General features: G+C 43.6%; 1 protein-coding gene across 2 annotated transcripts in view; it reads right to left on the bottom strand.

Moving 5' to 3' along the window:
• Positions 1 to 454: 454 nt before the first annotated feature.
• Positions 455 to 22,130, bottom strand: part of LOC106588832 (adenylate cyclase type 9) — an 81,487-nt gene continuing 59,811 nt past the window's right edge. For both annotated transcript variants that reach the window (XM_045691020.2, XM_045691021.2), the window contains 8 exons: positions 19,257 to 19,474; positions 18,745 to 19,025; positions 13,808 to 13,910; positions 12,282 to 12,490; positions 11,875 to 12,034; positions 10,488 to 10,636; positions 8,490 to 8,519; positions 455 to 6,655 (listed from right to left, as the gene is read on the bottom strand). In XM_045691020.2, coding sequence (XP_045546976.1) covers positions 5,236 to 6,655; positions 8,490 to 8,519; positions 10,488 to 10,636; positions 11,875 to 12,034; positions 12,282 to 12,490; positions 13,808 to 13,910; positions 18,745 to 19,025; positions 19,257 to 19,474 — 2,570 coding nt within the window. In that variant the 3' untranslated portion in view covers positions 455 to 5,235. The remainder of the gene's footprint in view (positions 6,656 to 8,489; positions 8,520 to 10,487; positions 10,637 to 11,874; positions 12,035 to 12,281; positions 12,491 to 13,807; positions 13,911 to 18,744; positions 19,026 to 19,256; positions 19,475 to 22,130) is intronic.

Genomic DNA, 22,130 nt, shown 5'->3' with positions numbered 1-22,130 from the left:
TTTCTAAATACAAATTTGTGATCCACCGAAATCCTAATTCCGAGCCACGACAAGATGGCGGCTGTTGATTCCTTCGATACAAAAAGTTTTTTTTCTCTTTCCAGATAGATAGACTGTAGAGGGGGAGGGGTCGCGCAATCACGCCCTACGTAAACCTATGGTAAAAAGCTTTGGTGTGCGTCACACGAAATTCCCCTATAATTCCGCTACGGGGCGGTAAGAGACCTTAAGATAATTAATATTCCCCGTAATAACTTGGTAATAAATAGGCTATTGATTCTTCACGTCAATATCGCTGTTGTAAAGGGAGGCAGTGCAATGCATTGCACATGAGAAATAACATTTGTGAATTCTTCATTCTTCACTAAAATGTGTGGATCAATGCAGCTAGGCAGAAGTCTATCTGATCAGTCTTCTCTAACATGAAATATGGCTAAAATGAAGATGACACAAGTAAACAAAAGTTTGGATCCTTTAATTTCTGTACTTTTCTTTCTTGATTTACCTGCCAGGCCTACCTTCCCACTGGCCTCATCTCTCCTGTGTATGTTGGTACACAATGCTGCTTTCCTCCACCTATCCGCCAAACAAACCCCCCAATGTCCATCTTCTTTTAATAAATGGCAGTGTGATGGACGTTGGACTGTCTAATAAGCCTAATAGGTCTCCACATTAACATCAGGCTCTTGAATTAAGGAACAAAATATATTACTATTGTACTTATGCTAGTTGCAGGGGATTGTTGGTTGTCATAATTATGGTAGAAATATTGCTGCACTTGCAGCATCTAAAATACTTATTTTGACAAGCCCTTGAAAGATCATACGTAATATATCACTCACACAGTCACCCAGACAGCCAGGCAGACGACAAAACAGTTTGATATTGAAGTGTTCTCCTGTTCATCGATTTTCACAAAAAGTCCAAATCTGGCTCAGGCACATGTACAAAAAGTTGAAACAAAATCATAAATGTGACATCAAATACATATTGCATATGTACATACATAGTGAGTGCCTTGTGCAAATGTATACAGATTATGTTCATCGTGTTTAAAAATGATACATTGGCTATGGTTAATGTGCACAATAACAAATAAACAAACACAATAGCACACTGACTGATTGAAAAAGGCAAATATAAACAAGCAAAAAAACACAACATACATCTCAGATCAACAAATTAAAACACTTTGGCTTTTTTCAATATATATTGTTTTCCCCAATGTGGAAATAAAACATTGGAGCTAATTTACTATAGTTAATTTACCATAGCAGTGAAAGAAAGTGAGTGTGCAATTTAATTGTGAGTGAATTATCAACTTTTTTGCTTGTGATGATAGTTTGAATGTGCTAACACACCCACAAATATTTAGTATATCTGCACCCCAAACCGTAAAGAAGAAAAAAAACTATATTTTCTCAACAATTAAAATTGTATTTACTATAGTGAAGGCCTGGTAAAAGGACTTTTTCTGCAGAAAGAAACACAGGCTCAGACACTGGTTCAGTTCAAACAATATATATTTAATCTCTCTGTTCTATGCATTCTTGATGTTTAAGCTTATGTTAATTACTGAATAATTAGTTTGTTCGTCGTTGGCATTTGTCTCCCAATTCGTATTAGATATTGTATAGCATAATTATCCTGTATGGCTCAGTTGGGTCCTGTATGGCCTGGTCAGTAGAGCATGGCGCTTGTAACGCCAGGATTGTGTGTTTGATTCCCAGCACCACCCATATGTAAAATGTATGCTCGCGTGACTGTAAGTCACTTTGTATAAAAGTGTCTGCTAAATGGCATATATGTTATATATTCTTTAGAATTATACTACTTGGGCTCAATTAAAATAGACTTCTGGAGGCTTTATCCATGTCATGAAAGCTAACAAACAAACCCTAAGGTTGGTTAGAAATGTCAAGAGAGGCAAAGAAAGAAATCAATGACCAATGGCGGGAGTGTATGGGTGAGAAGTGGTAGCAAAAAACGTAAGTATGTCCATGCAAACACACACACACACACACACACACACACACACACACACACACACACACACACACACACACACACACACACACACACACACACACACACACACACACACAGAGCAAAGTGGTGAAAATGTCAGACTCAAACAAGCAAAGTCAAAGTCAATCCCTCCCATTCCTCCCCTTTTACCAGAGAGCACAGAGTTTGAGACAGTTTTGTTTTTACTTATATTCCCTTTTTTATTTCTCAGTATTGGTGAAGGTTTTAGTAAGAGGGTGGCATGCCCATATCCCTCCTCCCTGTTCTGCCTAGTTCCCTTTAAAAACAATTGTCCCTTGGATACCAGTCTTGGTTACTGTGCCCTTTCACTCCAAACTCAATACAAATCGCTACTGTACTCCGTCTCACTCTAACTACCAAAATTAATACAAGTGTGATTCAATGCACAAACACTTACTTAAGCAATCATAAACCAAATAGATACACGATTGATGGTAAATACGGTCTGCTTCTGTGGAAGTGAAAGATAAAGTATGGCTGTTTTTTTCAAGTGTGATAAATAAAAATATATCCAAATATTTAATACAAAGATCCACAGTACTTTAATTCATAATATAAAAATGGTGTGTGTCGAATTATTAACTATAGTCAGATATATAGAATCTATGAATGTGCTACAAAGTTATTGGAAGAGGAAAGGCATTTGAGGATAAAAATATCAAGAAGGCTGACAATAAGCCACCAAACTTCATCCACACAAGATGTCTAGCAAAAGGCACTGACATATTAGAAGTACATATTGGTGATAGGTAAACAAAAGTCCCAAACTTTAAACAGACTCAGAATTTTGGCAAGGGTACATTGGCATAATATGAACAACATATAGCACTTAAGTCCGATTTTAATACGATTTCTAGATCTTTTTATGGGCACTCACCTTGAAGTTATAGGCCATCTGCTTTGATTCGTATCATATGTTTATAATTTGTCTGATAGTCCACTTAAAGACCCTTAAACTAGCTCTTATTGGTTCTCCCTGCAGATTAGAGTAGAGGTATCCCCAAAGATTACTCATCAGATTACTCTACCCAAGTCCGAGCATCGACCATTAGGAATTAAAACACAAAACGGACCCTTGATCAGCACCAAGTGGCAACTTCAACTTTCACTCTTTCTCCTTAGTCAAATAGACTTGGGGGGAAAAAGCACACGCGCATACATACACACGACACACAGATTTTCATACTGCTTTCTGTCTGAAATGTAAGACACAAAAGTGACAGGGCTACAGATGAATCCCCTATAGACCCTTTCTTTCAGAAGTAAAAGCTTGAGCAGAAAAGAGGGGAAAAGGCAAGGTGAGAGAAAAGAGAAAAGCGAGGGAGCACGGAAGAGACCTTGGGCACACCACCCTTCACATAGAATTCACAGAGAATCAGTCAGAGAGAGAGAGAGCGAGAGAGAGAGAAAGAAATAACCAAGTGAGCAAGATATTGATTTTCTCAAAACAGGAGTTGCAGTTGGAACTGCTCAAGGCGATTCATCATTTCATAAAACATACAATCATCATCATCATTGCTATCATCATCATACTAACTCAACAAAAAATTGTTTGTTTAGGCACTACAAAAAATTTACTCGAAAAGGAAAACGTTGAAAAATATAGGTTGCATTGCACCCAAATAATAACTTGATGAAAGTGGCACATTTTAAGTACATTAATACAGTAGAGCCTCCCTCATGCAGAGGCTGTGATTGGATAAAAGATTAAACGTCCCACCCCTCAAACCAGCATGTCACACAAAGCTAAAGGCAGCCGTGATTAGCCATTGGTTGAATCTGGTGTCAGTCAAAATAATTTGTTTCTGTGGCAACTAACACAATGGATAGAACTTCATACAAACTTGAGTTTTCACTTCAATACACATTAATACATGTTATAACATGTTAATAAACTGTTTGTAATGAATTCTGTTCCTTTTGGCAAATGTCATACTTTTAACACATTTTATCCCTAAAGATTTTAAGTGCTTTCCCATTTTGATATAACCAAATAGTCCCTTTAATTTCCTACACTATGATTCCCTTAAACGATTTTTTGATTTGTGCTTTTTCAGCATACCTGTTAGAGTATAATCGCTACTTGAGAGTGCTATAACGTCTTTGTTCAGTTTTCTTACTGTCAAGACTGCTTGGTATAGGCTACCATGCCAATTTGCCATTTCCATTTAAGAGAGGTCTAGGAAAAGTTGTGTGAGACCCAGTGAGGAGACCTGTGGTTCCGACAGTTATGTTCCACAGACCACTTAAAGAAGCTGAACGGAAGTTTCTTAAAAAAAAATGTCCTTCCTGAAAAGTTGGACATAAAAAAGCGTCAGTGTGAAGATAAATCCCTATGTTGGCTTTCCCTTTAGTATTGGTTCTATGTAGCACATCACAAACACTCTAAGCCATCGTCTCAAAGCAGAAACACCAATAACACTGCTTTTTGTCATTCCCTTATTCTACCCATAACTCCCTGCTTCTTACCCAGGTTCCACCACTGTCTGTCACGTCATTTATTTCCCTTTACGGTCAGGCGAATAGGCTACAACTGATCAAGTGAAAAACTGAATATGGCACAAACGATAACGATACAATAACAAAATAAATTGCATTGAAAAAACAACTTGTAGTAAAAGAACCACAGCATCATCGGTAGACTAGGTTTGAAATATAAAAAATAAGTCATGCTAAAGATTGTTCCAACCTTTTTTGTGTTTTTGTTCCATATTCAATTCTTGTTCGTTAACGGTTCTTGTCCTGAAGGCACTTCTCTACATATCAACCAAAGCATAAGAAAAATAAAACCTCAACACCAACAAGCAAAAACCCTTTCTCTAATCCTCCTCCCTCCCCCTCCATTATATTGTGCCACAATAACTGTGCTCAACACAGCCCTCCCCCTTCCTATAGAAAAGTGATGAGCCATCATAGCTTGACTACAAGTCAATGTCCAAAGGTCACTCTGTCTGCAGTCACATTTCATCATGTGAAAACATCTGTTTTGGTTCAGAAAGTTGATTGATGGATAAGATAGGGGGAAAAAACCTCCTTCCATCCCTACAAACCTGTATCTGTAGCTACTTCTGTCTTCAGCTGCTCAGAGAAAGGAGTGCTGATCAAGGATCAGTTTTGACTTTAAAATCATAATGAATAGGATTATATGGATAAGGGGGAGCTGATCCTAGATCAGCACTTGATGGATCAAAGGCGTGACATGAAATCCTCCTTATTGAGCTTTGTCAGCTCATTTGCTTCCTCCTCCTCCTCTTCCTCAGGCTGTGCCAAGGTACAGGGTACTAGCTCCGGGTCCAGGTCCAGGGTAAGGGGGTGAGGGTCCGTGCCCGTAGCAGGGGGGTGGCCAGCCCCAGTTTGGGGAATTCCTGGTGGGGTTGGAGGAGCGTCCCTGTACCCCTCTGCCCGATCTGCCCTCACCCCGCAGGGCTTGGCCGGGCCTGGCTCTGGCCCTAGTCCTGGAGGAGCTCCAGGTGGTCCTATGGAAGAGGCTTGGGGGGTGAATGTGGAGGAAGAGGAGGAGGTGGGAGTAGTGTAAGAAGAGGATAAGGGAGGAGGAGCTGGCACATTGGCACCTGCATCAGACTTGGTCGTATTAACGGTGTCCCCTTCCCCCACGGGTCTAACGGCTGCCTGTGATTGGACAGGTTTCACCGGGGGCAAAACAGCAACTAATTGATGTGGCTGTAGCCAAGGCTCAGCCAATAGCTGCCCACCTCTTTCAGTGCTCCTGGGATACAGGAAGGTCCTCATTTGACCTTTGCCCTTGACGTTGACGGTACCGCGGTAGTCGAACTCTAACCCCATTCTGCTGAGCGCCGAGTGGCTCTCCTCACTCACCTGTACCCGACACTCCACCCCTGTAGAGTCCATGCGACTCGCAATATTCACTGTGTCTCCCCAGATGTCGTAGAGCAACTTGGTAGTGCCGATCACCCCCGCTGTCAGGGGACCATGGTTGAACCCGATACGGAGCTTAAACCCAAAGCCTAGCATGTTTTTATTGAAGTCGTCCAAAACACCCATCATCTCGAGGGTGAAGTCGAACAGCGCCCTCAGGTGGTTAGAGTTGGGGTGGGAGTCGTCAATGCACTGCTGAGGGTTCAGCCCGGACGCCGCCATGTACGTGGCGCCGATCGTCTTGATCTTCTCCACGTTGGCGAAGTCCGGTTTCCGTAGCAACTCGTCGAAGTCGCCGATGAGCTCATTGAGCACTCGGTAACACTCCTTCCCGCCTTCGTAACTTTCCTCGTAGAATTCAGAAAAATTCACAATACTCGCAAAGATGACCCCGGCGTTGTCGTGATTTTTGGAGTACGACTGGGTCACCTTGAGCTGCTCGGCGACGTGGATTGGGATGATGTTGCCTAGCAACCAGTCGGCCTGGTCCCGCATGTTCTGGATCTTGACGCGGTGCTTGTCGGCCTCTATGTTGCCGTGGTAATGGAGACGGTAGCTGACCTCAAACTCGTGGTTCAGGAACCAGACCAATAGGAGGAGGAGGAAGTAGGTGAGTACCGCTTCTGGGACCAGTAGGTCTAGGGGTCTCACAGAGTCCATGGGGTCTGGCCGTGGTTCTGGAGTGGACCATGTCTCATTGGTGATGTTACTGGAAAAGAGAAGGAGAAAATGAGAAGAGGGCAGGAAGTAGATGAGGGCAGACAGAGAGAGAAAGGGTGGTGTAGCGGCTAGACAGAAAGAGAGAGAAAGGGTGGTGCAGCGGCTAGACAGAAAGAGAGAGAAAGGGTGGTGTAGCGGCTAGACAGAAAGAGAGAGAAAGGGTGGTGCAGCGGCTAGACAGAAAGAGAGAGAAAGGGTGGTGTAGCGGCTAGACAGAAAGAGAGAGAAAGGGTGGTGCAGCGGCTAGACAGAAAGAGAGAGAAAGGGTGGTGTAGCGGCTAGACAGAAAGAGAGAGAAAGGGTGGTGCAGCGGCTAGACAGAAAGAGAGAGAAAGGGTGGTGTAGCGGCTAGACAGAAAGAGAGAGAAAGGGTGGTGTAGCGGCTAGACAGAAAGAGAGAGAAAGGGTGGTGCAGCGGCTAGACAGAAAGAGAGAGAAAGGGTGGTGCAGCGGCTAGACAGAAAGAGAGAGAAAGGGTGGTGTAGCGGCTAGACAGAAAGAGAGAGAAAGGGTGGTGTAGCGGCTAGACAGAAAGAGAGAGAAAGGGTGGTGCAGCGGCTAGACAGAAAGAGAGAGAAAGGGTGGTGTAGCGGCTAGACAGAAAGAGAGAGAAAGGGTGGTGCAGCGGCTAGACAGAAAGAGAGAGAAAGGGTGGTGTAGCGGCTAGACAGAAAGAGAGAGAAAGGGTGGTGTAGCGGCTAGACAGAAAGAGAGAGAAAGGGTGGTGCAGCGGCTAGACAGAAAGAGAGAGAAAGGGTGGTGCAGCGGCTAGACAGAAAGAGAGAGAAAGGGTGGTGCAGCGGCTAGACAGAAAGAGAGAGAAAGGGTGGTGCAGCGGCTAGACAGAAAGAGAGAGAAAGGGTGGTGTAGCGGCTAGACAGAAAGAGAGAGAAAGGGTGGTGCAGCGGCTAGACAGAAAGAGAGAGAAAGAAAGAGTTAAGAAAGGAGGGTGTAGAGAGAGAGTGAGAGAGATAAGAAGGGAGGGTATAGAGAGTGTAGAGAGGGTATAGAGAGAGATGGGTAGACAGAGAGAGAGAGAATGTAAGAGATAGAGAGAGATAAAAAGGGAGGGTGTAGAGAGAGGTAGACAGACGGAGCCAGCCAGACAGACAGAAAGACATACAGAGAGACAGACAGACCTAGAGACAGACAGACATACCGAGAGAGAGAGAGAGACAGACAGACCAAGAGAGAGAGACAGACAGACCGAGAGAGAGAGACAGACAGACCGAGAGAGAGAGACAGACAGACCGAGAGAGAGAGACAGACAGACCGAGAGAGAGAGACAGACAGAGAGAGAGAGAGAGACAGACAGACCGAGAGAGAGAGACAGACAGACCGAGAGAGAGAGACAGACAGACCGAGAGAGAGAGACAGACAGACCGAGAGACAGACAGACAGACAGACCGAGAGACAGACAGACAGACAGACAGACCGAGAGACAGACAGATGGGACCAGCTAGCCAGTCTGACTCACAGGATCTGTCCCAAATGGCACCCTATTCCCTATGGGCCCTGGTCAAAAGTAGTGCACTAAGTAGGGAATAGGGTGCCTTTGAGATGCTGCCTTTGAGATGCAGACATTGCCACTGCTGCTGACATTTAGCTGCTATGATTACACCAGCCATACTTCACAGTTTGAGAAAAGAAAGGAGAGGAGAGAGGGAGAAAAGAGAGTGAGAGAGGGAGAGAGAGTGAAGAGAGAGGGAGAAAGAGAGAGAGATGGAAAGAGAAAGATGGCCCCTCTTCTCTCCTTTCACCCCCGTCACCCTCCCAAATATCACTCATCCATCAACATTCTGCGTTTCCATGGCAACACTCACCCCATCACTGGAGAACTGTCATTACTGGAGCTGCAAGACAGAGTGACTCCCGTCAGTTACACACACACACACACACACACACACACACACACACACACACACACACACACACACACACACACACACACACACACACACACACACACACACACACACACACACACACACACACACACACGGCTGACTGATTCATATCAACCTCTTAGAATGACTCCTGTGAGTTAAACACAGTGATAACACATTCCAACACACTCACACTCCAACACACTTACTCACACACACAACTTGGCTCACAAACAGATGAATATGAACATTTCCCAAGAGCCACTGGGAGGGAGAGGTATATTGTGTATTATTGTGCATTTGTGTATGTCATAAAATGCTGACTAACGGCTGACTAACGGCAAATAAACTGTAAGCTATACAATAAAAAAAAAAATACAGCTTAAAGTTTTAACATTAAAACATAAGTTATAACATCTTCATAATGTTGTAAAGTTTCAAACGTTTCACCCCCGCTACCCTCTAGAAGGCGGAGACAGTACAGGTGCATCAAAGCTGGGACGGAGAGACTGAAAAAAAGCTTTTTATCTCCAGGCCATCAGACTGTTAAACAGTCACCACTAGCCAGCCTCCGCCCAGTACCCTGCCCTGAACTTTAGTCACTGATACTAGCCGGATACCACCCGGTACTCTACCCTCCACCTCGGAGACTGCTGCCCTATGTACACAGTCATGGAACACTGTTTACATCCTGTTTTACCCACTTCATATGTATATACTGTATTCTAGTTGCTCATCCTATATAACTACTGCTGTACACACCTTTTCTATTCATATATTGTCCATAATGCCTATACACACAATCATATACAGTACCAGTCAAAAGTTTGGACACACCTACTCATTTCCAGGGTTTTTCTTTATTTTTACTATTTTCTACATTGTAGAATACGTCAAAACTATGAAATAACATATATGGAATCATGTACAGTGAGGGAAAATAGTATTTGACATGCGTTTTTCTGGATTTTTTGTTGTTGTTATTCTGTCTCTCACTGTTCAAATAAACCTACCATTAAAATTATAGACTGATCATTTCTTTGTCAGTGGGCAAACGTACAAAATCAGCAGGGGATCAAATACTTTTTACCCTCGCTGTAGTAACCAAAAAAGTGTTAAACAAATAAAAATATATTTTATATTTGAGATTCTTCAAAGTAGCCACCCTTTGCCTTGATGACAGCTTTGCACACTCATGGCATTCTCTCAACCAGCTTCATGAGGTAGTCACCTGGAATGCATTTGTTAAAAGTTAATTTGTGGAATTTCTTTCCTTCTTAATGCGTTTGAGCCAATCAGTTGTGTTGTGACAAGGTAGGGGTGGTAAATAGAAGATATTTGGTAGAAGACCAAGTACATATTATGGCAAGAACAGCTCAAATAAACAGAGAAACGACAGTCCATCATTACTTTAAGACATGAAGGTCAGTCAATACGGAAAATTTCAAGAACTTTGAAAGTTTCTTCAAGTGCAGTCGCAAAAACCATCAAGCGCTATGATGAAACTGGCTCTCATGAGGACCACCACAGGAATGGAAGACCCAGAGTTACCTCTGCTGCAGAGGATAAGTTCATTAGAGTTACCAGCCTCAGAAATTGCAGCCCAAATAAATGGTTCAGAGTTCAAGTAACAGACACATCTCAACATCAACTGTTCAGAGGAGACTGTGTGAATCAGACCTTCATGGTCGAATTGCTGCAAAGAAACCACTACTAAAGGACACCAATAAGAAGAACAGACATGCGGATTGCTAATATTTATATATTTCTTAATTCCTTTCTTTTATTTTGGGGATTTGGGTGTATTGTTTTGTATTGTCAGGTATTACTGCACACCTGCGATAACATCTGCAAAATATGTGTACGCGAAAAATAAAATTGGATTTGATTAAAGTTCTGAATGGGTTGTAAATATGTATAGGCTGCAGTACTCACCCTGTCCTGTTGAGGGGGCTGTGGAGCAGCACTAGTAGAGCCACACCAACAGCCGTGGCCAGGGTAGATCTCATCCAGAAACTTAGCTGGCAGAAGTTACAGTACTGGATGATGGCTATGGTCACTGCACAGCACAGGAACATGGTTACCTAGAGGGAGGACACACAACATTTGTTTGTGTAAACTGAAATTCCAATTTTCCTCAATGCTTCTCTATGAGAAGAAATTGGGAATTGGAATTTCAGGTTATTTCCCAAATTGACTGAATTGAAATGGAACTTGACCCTGGTACACAAGAGTACTCACACAATATATTACATATGGTAACATAAACATACTTCCCCACCAACACCCTTAACACACTCACACCTATGTGCACATGCCTTATGCACACCAGTGGCATGGGTGAACACACCCACACGCACATCAATAGTTGAATCCCCTGTACAGTAGTTAATACAGACTTATGATGACTTAACACGTCTCTCTTCCATCCCTCCATATCTCGCTCCATGCTTCCATCCCTCCCTTCTATCCCTCTCACACGCATCTTCTCTTTCTCTGCCATATTATTCATCGCTCTTGTCCTATCCATCCCTCTCTTTCATCCCTCCATCCCTCTCTCTCTCTGCCAGGTATCCCCTCTCTCTTCCATGTTATTGTGTGTGTGTGTGTGTGTGTGTGTGTGTGTGTGTGTGTGTGGGGGGGGGGGATCCTTGCAAAACAAAATATCAAAACACACCAGCTTGACTTGTAAGAAGTCAAGACTTGAATGCATCCCACATTACATTTACATTTGAGTCATTTAGCAGACGCTCTTATCCAGAGCAACTTACAGTAGTGAATACATACATTTCATTTATTTTTATTTTTTTGTACTGGCCCCCGTGGGAATCGAACCCACAACCCTGGTGTTGCAAACACCATGCTCTACCAACTGAGCCCCTATTCCATATATAGTGCACTACTTATTGATCAGAGCCCTATGGCAGCAGCTCCGGAGAAAAAATGTGCAGTGTGTAGTTAGCCTCTGCCCAAACTAGGACCTCTATCTCTTCCACATAAAGGATTTGATAGGAGAACGTCAAAAATCTGTGAAACAAGCTCCACAAGTATAGACCTCTCCATTTTCCATTGACTGTTTCTCTCTCTGAAACACTGGCACTTTCTAGTGGGCCCTACAACTGTGGACCAAGTATAACTCAATGCTCTTGACACTTAGTCCCACACACTTGAGAACACCTATTATTGTAAATAAGTGTTGTTAGCAGCAATACATTTGCCATCTGTCATCTGGAGCAGTGTTCAAACCCCTTTGACCATCCCTGACTAGAACCCCATGTCTACCAGTCTGCCCTCCTCCTTTCCCCTCTCTATCTCTCCTTACCTGGATGGGCAGGTGGAGGCTGCAGGCGAGGTGTGAGAACACGGACACAGCAGGAAGTGAGACCAGCACGGCCCCGATCACATGACGGGGGATCCAGCCTGACACCACCCTCAGCAAGGTCTGGGTACAGCTCAACACGTTGTCCAGGTAGAACGTCATACTGCAGGGGGCCGAGGGGGAGGAGGTGAGTAAAGAAGGGACAAGTAAATAGCAAAAAAGGACAACATTATGATACACTGACTCACATCCCTATCAGTTCTCCCTTACCCCCTCTACCCCCCTCTCTCTCCCTCCCTCCTTTTGTAATTTCTCATCCCTCCATATAGCAACAGGGAGACCAACTCCAGCAGACACTTCACTTTACCCACCCTCTCTCCCTCCCACTTTCTCCCCCCTCCATCCCTCACCGTATGGACAGCACCAGGGAGAAAAGCTCTAACAGACCAGCAGCGGTAGCGAATCCCAGGACAGTTGCCTGAGGCGTCTCCATGGTGACCATGGGAACCAGGAAGCAGGCCAAGGTGAGGGCGAGGAACACAGAGCAGGATAGGAGAACATCCAGGAAGGAGCTGAAGGTAGGGCTGGCGAAGGTCTGCACCGGGGCCTGGGTCTCCACCTGGAGGGGAGAGAGTAGTCAGAGACATAGAGAAGGTCTGCACCGGGGCCTTGGGTCTCCACCTGGAGGGGAGAGAGTAGTCAGAGACATAGAGAAGGTCTGCACCGGGGCCTGGGTCTCCACCTGGAGGGGAGAGAGTAGTCAGAGACATAGAGAAGGTCTGCACCGGGGCCTTGGGTCTCCACCTGGAGGGGAGAGAGTAGTCAGAGACATAGAGAAGGTCTGCACCGGGGCCTGGGTCTCCACCTGGAGGGGAGAGAGTAGTCAGAGACATAGAGAAGGTCTGCACCGGGGCCTGGGTCTCCACCTGGAGGGGAGAGAGTAGTCAGAGACATAGAGAAGGTCTGCACCGGGGCCTTGGGTCTCCACCTGGAGGGGAGAGAGTAGTCAGAGACATAGAGAAGGTCTGCACCGGGGCCTGGGTCTCCACCTGGAGGGGAGAGAGTAGTCAGAGACATAGAGAAGGTCTGCACCGGGGCCTGGGTCTCCACCTGGAGGGGAGAGAGTAGTCAGAGACATAGAGAAGGTCTGCACCGGGGCCTGGGTCTCCACCTGGAGGGGAGAGAGTAGTCAGAGACATAGAGAAGGTCTGCACCGGGGCCTGGGTCTCCACCTGGAGGGGAGAGAGTAGTCAGAGACATAGAGAAGGTCTGCACCGGGGCCTGGGTCTCCACCTGGAGGGGAGAGAGTAGTCAGAGACATAGAGAAGGTCTGCACCGGGGCCTGGGTCTCCACCTGGAGGGGAGAGAGTAGTCAGAGACATAGAGAAGGTCTGCACCGGGGCCTGGGTCTCCACCTGGAGGGGAGAGAGTAGTCAGAGACATAGAGAAGGTCTGCACCGGGGCCTGGGTCTCCACCTGGAGGGGAGAGAGTAGTCAGAGACATAGAGAAGGTCTGCACCGGGGCCTGGGTCTCCACCTGGAGGGGAGAGAGTAGTCAGAGACATAGAGAAGGTCTGCACCGGGGCCTGGGTCTCCACCTGGAGGGGAGAGAGTAGTCAGAGACATAGAGAAGGTCTGCACCGGGGCCTGGGTCTCCACCTGGAGGGGAGAGAGTAGTCAGAGACATAGAGAGAAGGAGAGGAGAAAGGAAGGGGAGAGGTGGTTAGACAGTTGGGATGAGAGGGGAACAACACAGGGACAGAGAGAGGAGATAAAGTTCAGATTATTACTACTATAATGTGGTCAAACTGTTAGAACTGAAATATCTTATACACACCAGCAGGGGGCTTTGTATGAACACGCGGTCAATACGGCTTTGACTGACACGGATTGAGGGTGTCTGTGTGTGTGTGTGTGTGTGTGTGTTTGTGTGTACCTCCTCCTGGTAGCTGATGCGGTAGGCTGTCTCCAAAGGTCTCTCCAGGAAGTTGAGGCTCAGCTTGTTGATGGGAGGCTTGAAGAAGTAGTCCTTCATCAGACTTGAAAGACAGGAGAATAGATTGAGGAAAAGACCGGTAGAGGGTTTCACGGTGGAATCCTAACTTGAACTCGACATCTGCATGCATGACTTGAATCATCCATTGACATCTATGCATTATTTACGTGATCATCGAGATTAAGTGCATGCATCTCAAGCTGGGATTCCTCCCTTAGACCAACTTAAAATATATACGCTGTCAACACTAATCACCATAGCACTGTTGGTAATCCTAAACCACCCAAGCCATGGACTGTTCTCTCTGCTTCCTCACGGCAAGTGGTGCCGGTGTATCAAGTCTGACACCAACAGGCTCCTGAACAGCTTCTATCCCCAAGCCATAAGACTGCTAAATAGCTAACAAATGGCTACCCAGACGATCTATGTCTATCTAAGTTGACCTTTTAGTTATTTTTATTCTTGCACTGTCTCAATACACACTCACGCACACTGACACGCTCAACACGCACACACATCTATACTGACTCTATACACACACACACACACACTCACATAAAATCGCTGCTACTCTGTTTATCATATATCCTGATGCCTAGTCACCTTACCCCTATACATATCTACCTCTATAGATCCAGTATCCCTGTACATTATAATATGGTACTGACCCTGTATATAGTATCCTTACCCCTATACATATCTACCTCTATAGATCCAGTATCCCTGTACATTATAATATGGTACTGACCCTGTATATAGTATGCTTACCCCTATACATATCTACCTCTATAGATCCAGTATCCCTGTACATTATAATATGGTACTGACCCTGTATATAGTATCCTTACCCCTATACATATCTACCTCTATAGATCCAGTATCCCTGTACATTATAATATGGTACTGACCCTGTATATAGTATGTTTACCCCTATACATATCTACCTCTATAGATCCAGTATCCCTGTACATTATAATATGGTACTGACCCTGTATATAGTATGTTTACCCCTATACATATCTACCTCTATAGATCCAGTATCCCTGTACATTATAATATGGTACTGACCCTGTATATAGTATGTTTACCCCTATACATATCTACCTCTATAGATCCAGTATCCCTGTACATTATAATATGGTACTGACCCTGTATATAGTATGTTTACCCCTATACATATCTACCTCTATAGATCCAGTATCCCTGTACATTATAATATGGTACTGACCCTGTATATAGTATGTTTACCCCTATACATATCTACCTCTATAGATCCAGTATCCCTGTACATTATAATATGGTACTGACCCTGTATATAGTATCCTTACCCCTATACATATCTACCTCTATAGATCCAGTATCCCTGTACATTATAATATGGTACTGACCCTGTATATAGTATGTTTACCCCTATACATATCTACCTCTATAGATCCAGTATCCCTGTACATTATTATATGGTACTGACCCTGTATATAGTATCCTTACCCCTATACATATCTACCTCTATAGATCCAGTATCCCTGTACATTATAATATGGTACTGACCCTGTATATAGTATGTTTACCCCTATACATATCTACCTCTATAGATCCAGTATCCCTGTACATTATAATATGGTACTGACCCTGTATATAGTATGTTTACCCCTATACATATCTACCTCTATAGATCCAGTATCCCTGTACATTATTATATGGTACTGACCCTGTATATAGTATCCTTACCCCTATACATATCTACCTCTATAGATCCAGTATCCATGTACATTATAATATGGTACTGACCCTGTATATAGTATCCTTACCCCTATACATATCTACCTCTATAGATCCAGTATCCCTGTACATTATTATATGGTACTGACCCTGTATATAGTATCCTTACCCCTATACATATCTACCTCTATAGATCCAGTATCCCTGTACATTATAATATGGTACTGACCCTGTATATAGTATCCTTACCCCTATACATATCTACCTCTATAGATCCAGTATCCCTGTACATTATAATATGGTACTGACCCTGTATATAGTATGTTTACCTCTATACATATCTACCTCTATAGATCCAGTATCCCTGTACATTATTATATGGTACTGACCCTGTATATAGTATCCTTACCCCTATACATATCTACCTCTATAGATCCAGTGTCCCTGTACATTATAATATGGTACTGACCCTGTATATAGTATGCTTACCCCTATACATATCTACCTCTATAGATCCAGTATCCCTGTACATTATTATATGGTACTGACCCTGTATATAGTATGTTTACCCCTATACATATCTACCTCTATAGATCCAGTATCCCTGTACATTATAATATGGTACTGACCCTGTATATAGTATCCTTACCCCTATACATATCTACCTCTATAGATCCAGTATCCCTGTACATTATAATATGGTACTGACCCTGTATATAGTATGTTTACCCCTATACATATCTACCTCTATAGATCCAGTATCCCTGTACATTATTATATGGTACTGACCCTGTATATAGTATGTTTACCCCTATACATATCTACCTCTATAGATCCAGTATCCCTGTACATTATTATATGGTACTGACCCTGTATATAGTATGTTTACCCCTATACATATCTACCTCTATAGATCCAGTATCCCTGTACATTATAATATGGTACTGACCCTGTATATAGTATGTTTACCCCTATACATATCTACCTCTATAGATCCAGTATCCCTGTACATTATAATATGGTACTGACCCTGTATATAGTATCCTTACCCCTATACATATCTACCTCTATAGATCCAGTATCCCTGTACATTATAATATGGTACTGGAACTGACCCTGTACAGCTTCTTACTTTCTCATGTCCTCCTTATTTCTTATTTTTATTTCTCCTCCTCCTCCTTTTTGTTCTACCGTATGTTATTTTTGTTAGTACTACATTGATATTGATTAGTGCATTATTGGATTTAGAGTTTGTAAGAAAAAGGCCTTTCACTTTAAACCTAAGGAAGGCTAATCCCTGATCTGCCAAGACATGTCCAGTTCTGCTCCTAAATTAAATCAAATGTTATTGGTCACATACACATATTTAGCAGATGTTATTGCGGGTGTAGCAAAATGCTTGTGTTCCTAGCTCCAACAGTGAAGTAGAATCTAACAAGAGTGCAGTAGTATCTAACAGCAGTGCAGTAGTGTCTAACAACAGTGCAGTAGTATCTAACAGCAGTGCAGTAGTATCTAACAACAGTGCAGTAGAATCTAACAAGAGTGCAGTAGTATCTAACAACAGTGCAGTAGTATCTAACAGCAGTGCAGTAGTATCTAACAGCAGTGCAGTAGTATCTAACAGCAGTGCAGTAGTATCTAACAGCAGTGCAGTAGTGTCTAACAACAGTGCAGTAGTATCTAACAACAGTGCAGTAGTATCTAACAACAGTGCAGTAGTATCTAACAGCAGTGCAGTAGTATCTAACAGCAGTGCAGTAGTATCTAACAGCAGTGCAGTAGTGTCTAACAGCAGTGCAGTAGTGTCTAACAGCAGTGCAGTAGTATCTAACAGCAGTGCAGTAGTATCTAACAGCAGTGCAGTAGTGTCTAACAGCAGTGCAGTAGTGTCTAACAGCAGTGCAGTAGTGTCTAACAACAGTGCAGTAGTATCTAACAACAGTGCAGTAGTATCTAACAACAGTGCAGTAGTATCTAACAGCAGTGCAGTAGTGTCTAACAGCAGTGCAGTAGTATCTAACAACAGTGCAGTAGTATCTAACAGCAGTGCAGTAGTGTCTAACAGCAGTGCAGTAGTATCTAACAACAGTGCAGTAGTATCTAACAGCAGTGCAGTAGTATCTAACAACAGCGCAGTAGTATCTAACAGCAGTGCAGTAGTGTCTAACAGCAGTGCAGTAGTATCTAACAACAGTGCAGTAGTATCTAACAACAGTGCAGTAGTATCTAACAGCAGTGCAGTAGTATCTAACAGCAGTGCAGTAGTATCTAACAGCAGTGCAGTAGTATCTAACAACAGCGCAGTAGTATCTAACAGCAGTGCAGTAGTATCTAACAACAGTGCAGTAGTATCTAACAACAGTGCAGTAGTATCTAACAGCAGTGCAGTAGTGTCTAACAGCAGTGCAGTAGTATCTAACAACAGCGCAGTAGTATCTAACAGCAGTGCAGTAGTGTCTAACAGCAGTGCAGTAGTATCTAACAACAGCGCAGTAGTATCTAACAGCAGTGCAGTAGTATCTAACAACAGCGCAGTAGTATCTAACAGCAGTGCAGTAGTGTCTAACAGCAGTGCAGTAGTATCTAACAACAGCGCAGTAGTATCTAACAGCAGTGCAGTAGTATCTAACAACAGCGCAGTAGTATCTAACAGCAGTGCAGTAGTGTCTAACAGCAGTGCAGTAGTATCTAACAACAGTGCAGTAGTATCTAACAACAGTGCAGTAGTATCTAACAGCAGTGCAGTAGTATCTAACAACAGTGCAGTAGTATCTAACAGCAGTGCAGTAGTATCTAACAGCAGTGCAGTAGTATCTAACAGCAGTGCAGTAGTATCTAACAGCAGTGCAGTAGTATGTAACAACAGTGCAGTAGTATCTAACAACAGTGCAGTAATATCTAACTACAGTGCAGTAGTATCTAACAGCAGTGCAGTAGTAAATAACAACTAGTCCTATCAACTAATCCAGGGTCAGCTTCAGACTGTCAATCATTCCACTTAAGCCACCTACTATCTCCCAACGTTAATATGCTCCTCTAAACTGGTTCAGGGTCAGGGTTTATGACTGAACTCTGGTCTAGGTTATTTAAATGTACTGAACTCAAAACAGTTCATAAGAAAAGCCAAAAGCCACCATACTCCCTCCGGTCCTCACCTGTCCTCCTTGATTACATCAACAAAATGGACGTCACTCTTCTCCCTGAAGTTCTTGGAGCGTAGCGGGATGAGGGCGGAGTGGTCCATGCCTGTGCCCCCCGGTCCCGCCCCTCCTGGACCCCCCATACCCAGGCTGGTACCCGTCCCTGTGCCCGTACTGGTCTTCTTTTCTTTCTCCTGGAGCATGTCGCATAGAGAGCTCTGGCTGGCCATCACCGAGTCCTCCAGTGGAGGACTGAGAATGCCATTCAGAGCCCTGGGGCTGCAGCCTGGAGTAAACTACAGAAGAAGGAGCGAGAGGGATGTGTCTTAGACAAGTGTGCGGTGCAGGTGTATGTTACTAGCAGGTGTGTGGTAAGCTACGTTGGCACAGGAGTGTGTTGTCAGTGTGTGTGTGTGTGTGTGTGTGTGTGTGTGTGTGTGTGTGTGTGTGTGTGTGTGTGTGTGTGTGGGGGGGAGTGTGGGGGGGGGAGTGGCGTCCTTGCGTGCCTGCATAGGCGTGTGGTCTACCTTGGCGCTGTTTGTCTTATGTTCATCCTGGCATCCATTGAGTCCGGCCCCCTCCTCTGTCTGCTCCCCATTCACAGTGCAGGACACACAGAGGGCAGCAGCCCCCCCAGGTATGAGGGCAGAGGTGTGGGGGCGAGGGCACGGGGTCAGGATGTCCTGAGAACAACCACACTGAGCATGCTCTAACTTCCTCCCTGAGATCAGGTAGGTCTTCATCCCTGCAGAGGGGAAACACACACAGCTGTCAATACACAAGAACACACTCTTAATAATACACAGACAACCACCATAACACACACACTTAACCTGTTGGGGATAGGGGGCAGTATTTGCACGGCCGGATAAAAAACGTACCCGATTTAATCTGGGTATTACTACTGCCCAGAAACTAGAATATGCATATAATTATTGGCTTTGGATAGAAAACACCCTAAAGTTTCTAAAACTGTTTGAATGGTGTCTGTGAGTATAACAGAACTCATATGGCAGGCAAAAACCTGAGAAGATTCCTTACAGGAAGTGCCGTCTCTGACCATTTATTCGGCTTCTACACTCTCTTTATTTAAAACTGAGTATCTCTGCTGTAACGTGACACTTCCTACGGCTCCCATAGGCTCTCAGAAGGCGGCAAACCGCTGAATGATGTCTTTGCAGGCCCTGGCTGAAAAACATTAGCGCATTTGGATGGTGGTCGATCAGAGGACAATGAGACTGAGGCGCGTGCACGAGGCGACACCATGTTTTTATTTTCTCTGTCTTTGAACGTAAACAGGGTTTCCCGGTCGGAATATTATCGCTTTTTTACGAGAAAAATAGCATAAAAATAGATTTTAAACAGCGGTTGACATGCTTCGAAGTACGGTAATGGAATATTTAGATTTTTTTTGTCACGAAACGCGTCGGGCGCGTCACCCTTCGGATAGTGTCTTGAACGCACGAACAAAACAGAGGATATTTGAACATAACTATGGATAATTGTGAACCAAACCAACATTTGTTATTGAAGTAGAAGTCCTGGGAGTGCATTCTGACGAAGAACAGCAAAGGTAATCCAATTTTTCTTATAGTAAATCTGACTTTGGTGAGGGCTAAACTTGGTGGGTGTCTAAATAGCTAGCCCGTGATGGCTGGGCTATCTACTCAGAATATTGCAAAATGTGCTTTCACCGAAAAGCTATTTTAAAATCGGACATCGCGATTGCATAGAGGAGTTCTGTATCTATAATTCTTAAAATAATTGTTATGTTTTTTGTGAGCGTTTATCGTGAGTAATTTAGTAAATTCACCGGAAGTTTGCAGTGGGTATGCTAGTTCTGAACGTCACATGCTAATGTAAAAAGCTGGTTTTTGATATAAATATGAACTTGATTGAACAGAACATGCATGTATTGTATAACATAATGTCCTAGGATTGTCATCTGATGAAGATCATCAAAGGTTAGTGCTACATTTAGCTGTGGTTTGGGTTTATGTGACATTATATGCTAGCTTGAAAAATGGGTGTCTGATTATTTCTGGCTTGGTACTCTGCTGACATAATCTAATGTTTTGCTTTCGTTGTAAAGCCTTTTTGAAATCGGACAGTGTGGTTAGATTAACGAGAGTCTTGTCTTTAAAATGGTGTAAAATAGTCCTATGTTTGAGAAATTGAAGTAATAGCATTTCTAAGGTATTTGAATAACGCGCCACGGGATTCCACTGGCTGTTGAGTAGGTGGGACGATTTCGTCCCACCTACCCTAGAGAGGTTTTAATAATACACAGACAACCACCATAACATACACACTTAATAATACACAGACAATCACCATAACACACACACGCTCCCTACACACAATCAACCCAGCAGTTGCACTGTGCAGTCTGACAGTCAGACAGTTAGTTAGTCAGTCAGTCAGTCAGTGATTCAGACTTGCCGACAGACAGAGAGAGACAGTAATATAAGCTGTGGTGTATCACAGTGTGTTTGCACAACACCAGAGACTGTAGTGGCGGAGTTAAAGGGCAATTCCACCACTTTTCAACCTCATTTTCATTATCGCCAGCACAATACCAGTGTATATGGGAAAAAGTTATATCTGATGGCATCAAAAGAAATAAAATGTCACAGAGAAGCATGAGGACCTTTCTTCTTATTTTTTTAACCACAGATCATTGAAACGTGCCGTTTTCACATATGTAGAGACACTGGTATTGTGCTGGAGATAATGAATATGAGGTTGAAAAGTGGTGGAATTGCCATTTAAAGGAAAGATTCACCTATTTTGAATGTTATATGGTTTTTGTGCAGCTCTGAATGATGTTTTATCGATTACAGGGGTCCTTTAATGTTTTCACGTGTATCTGAGCTATTGCCGTTCAAGCTGGCAGAAATACAACTGGCATGAGGAGTTTTGTAACTTAGTCATCTTTCCTTTAACAATGCTGTGGGGCAAACAAGGAAATACACAAACACTGGAGTACTAGAAGTGGCCAACGGCCAGCCGGTATCAGCCTGTTCAAACACGCTAAAGCTAGTTGGGCTAGATAAAGGTATTATAGTTCATATACAGCTAATACTAACAAGGCTAGCTCTCATAATTTTAAACATGGCTAATGCCAGGCAAGTTCAAAAAGAGCTTATGCTAAGAGCTTATACTAACTAGGCTAGCAAGTGCTCTCACAGTTCACACACAATGCTAGAATAGGTTAGCTAACTGCTCTCACAGTTCAAACCCAATGCTAGAATAGGTTAGCTAACTGCTCTCACAGTTCAAAATGAAATGCTATCCAGGCTAGATAGATGGCTCACAGTTCAAACACAGCCAATGCTACGCTAGGTTAGCTAGTGCTCTCATTATTCAACATTACTGATGCTAGCTAGGCTAGCTCTCAT

This window comes from Salmo salar, chromosome 12 (genome assembly GCF_965601325.2).
Source record: "Salmo salar chromosome 12, fSalSal1, whole genome shotgun sequence".
Lineage (NCBI taxonomy): Eukaryota > Metazoa > Chordata > Actinopteri > Salmoniformes > Salmonidae > Salmo > Salmo salar.
This window is presented reverse-complemented; position numbering and strand designations above follow the sequence as displayed.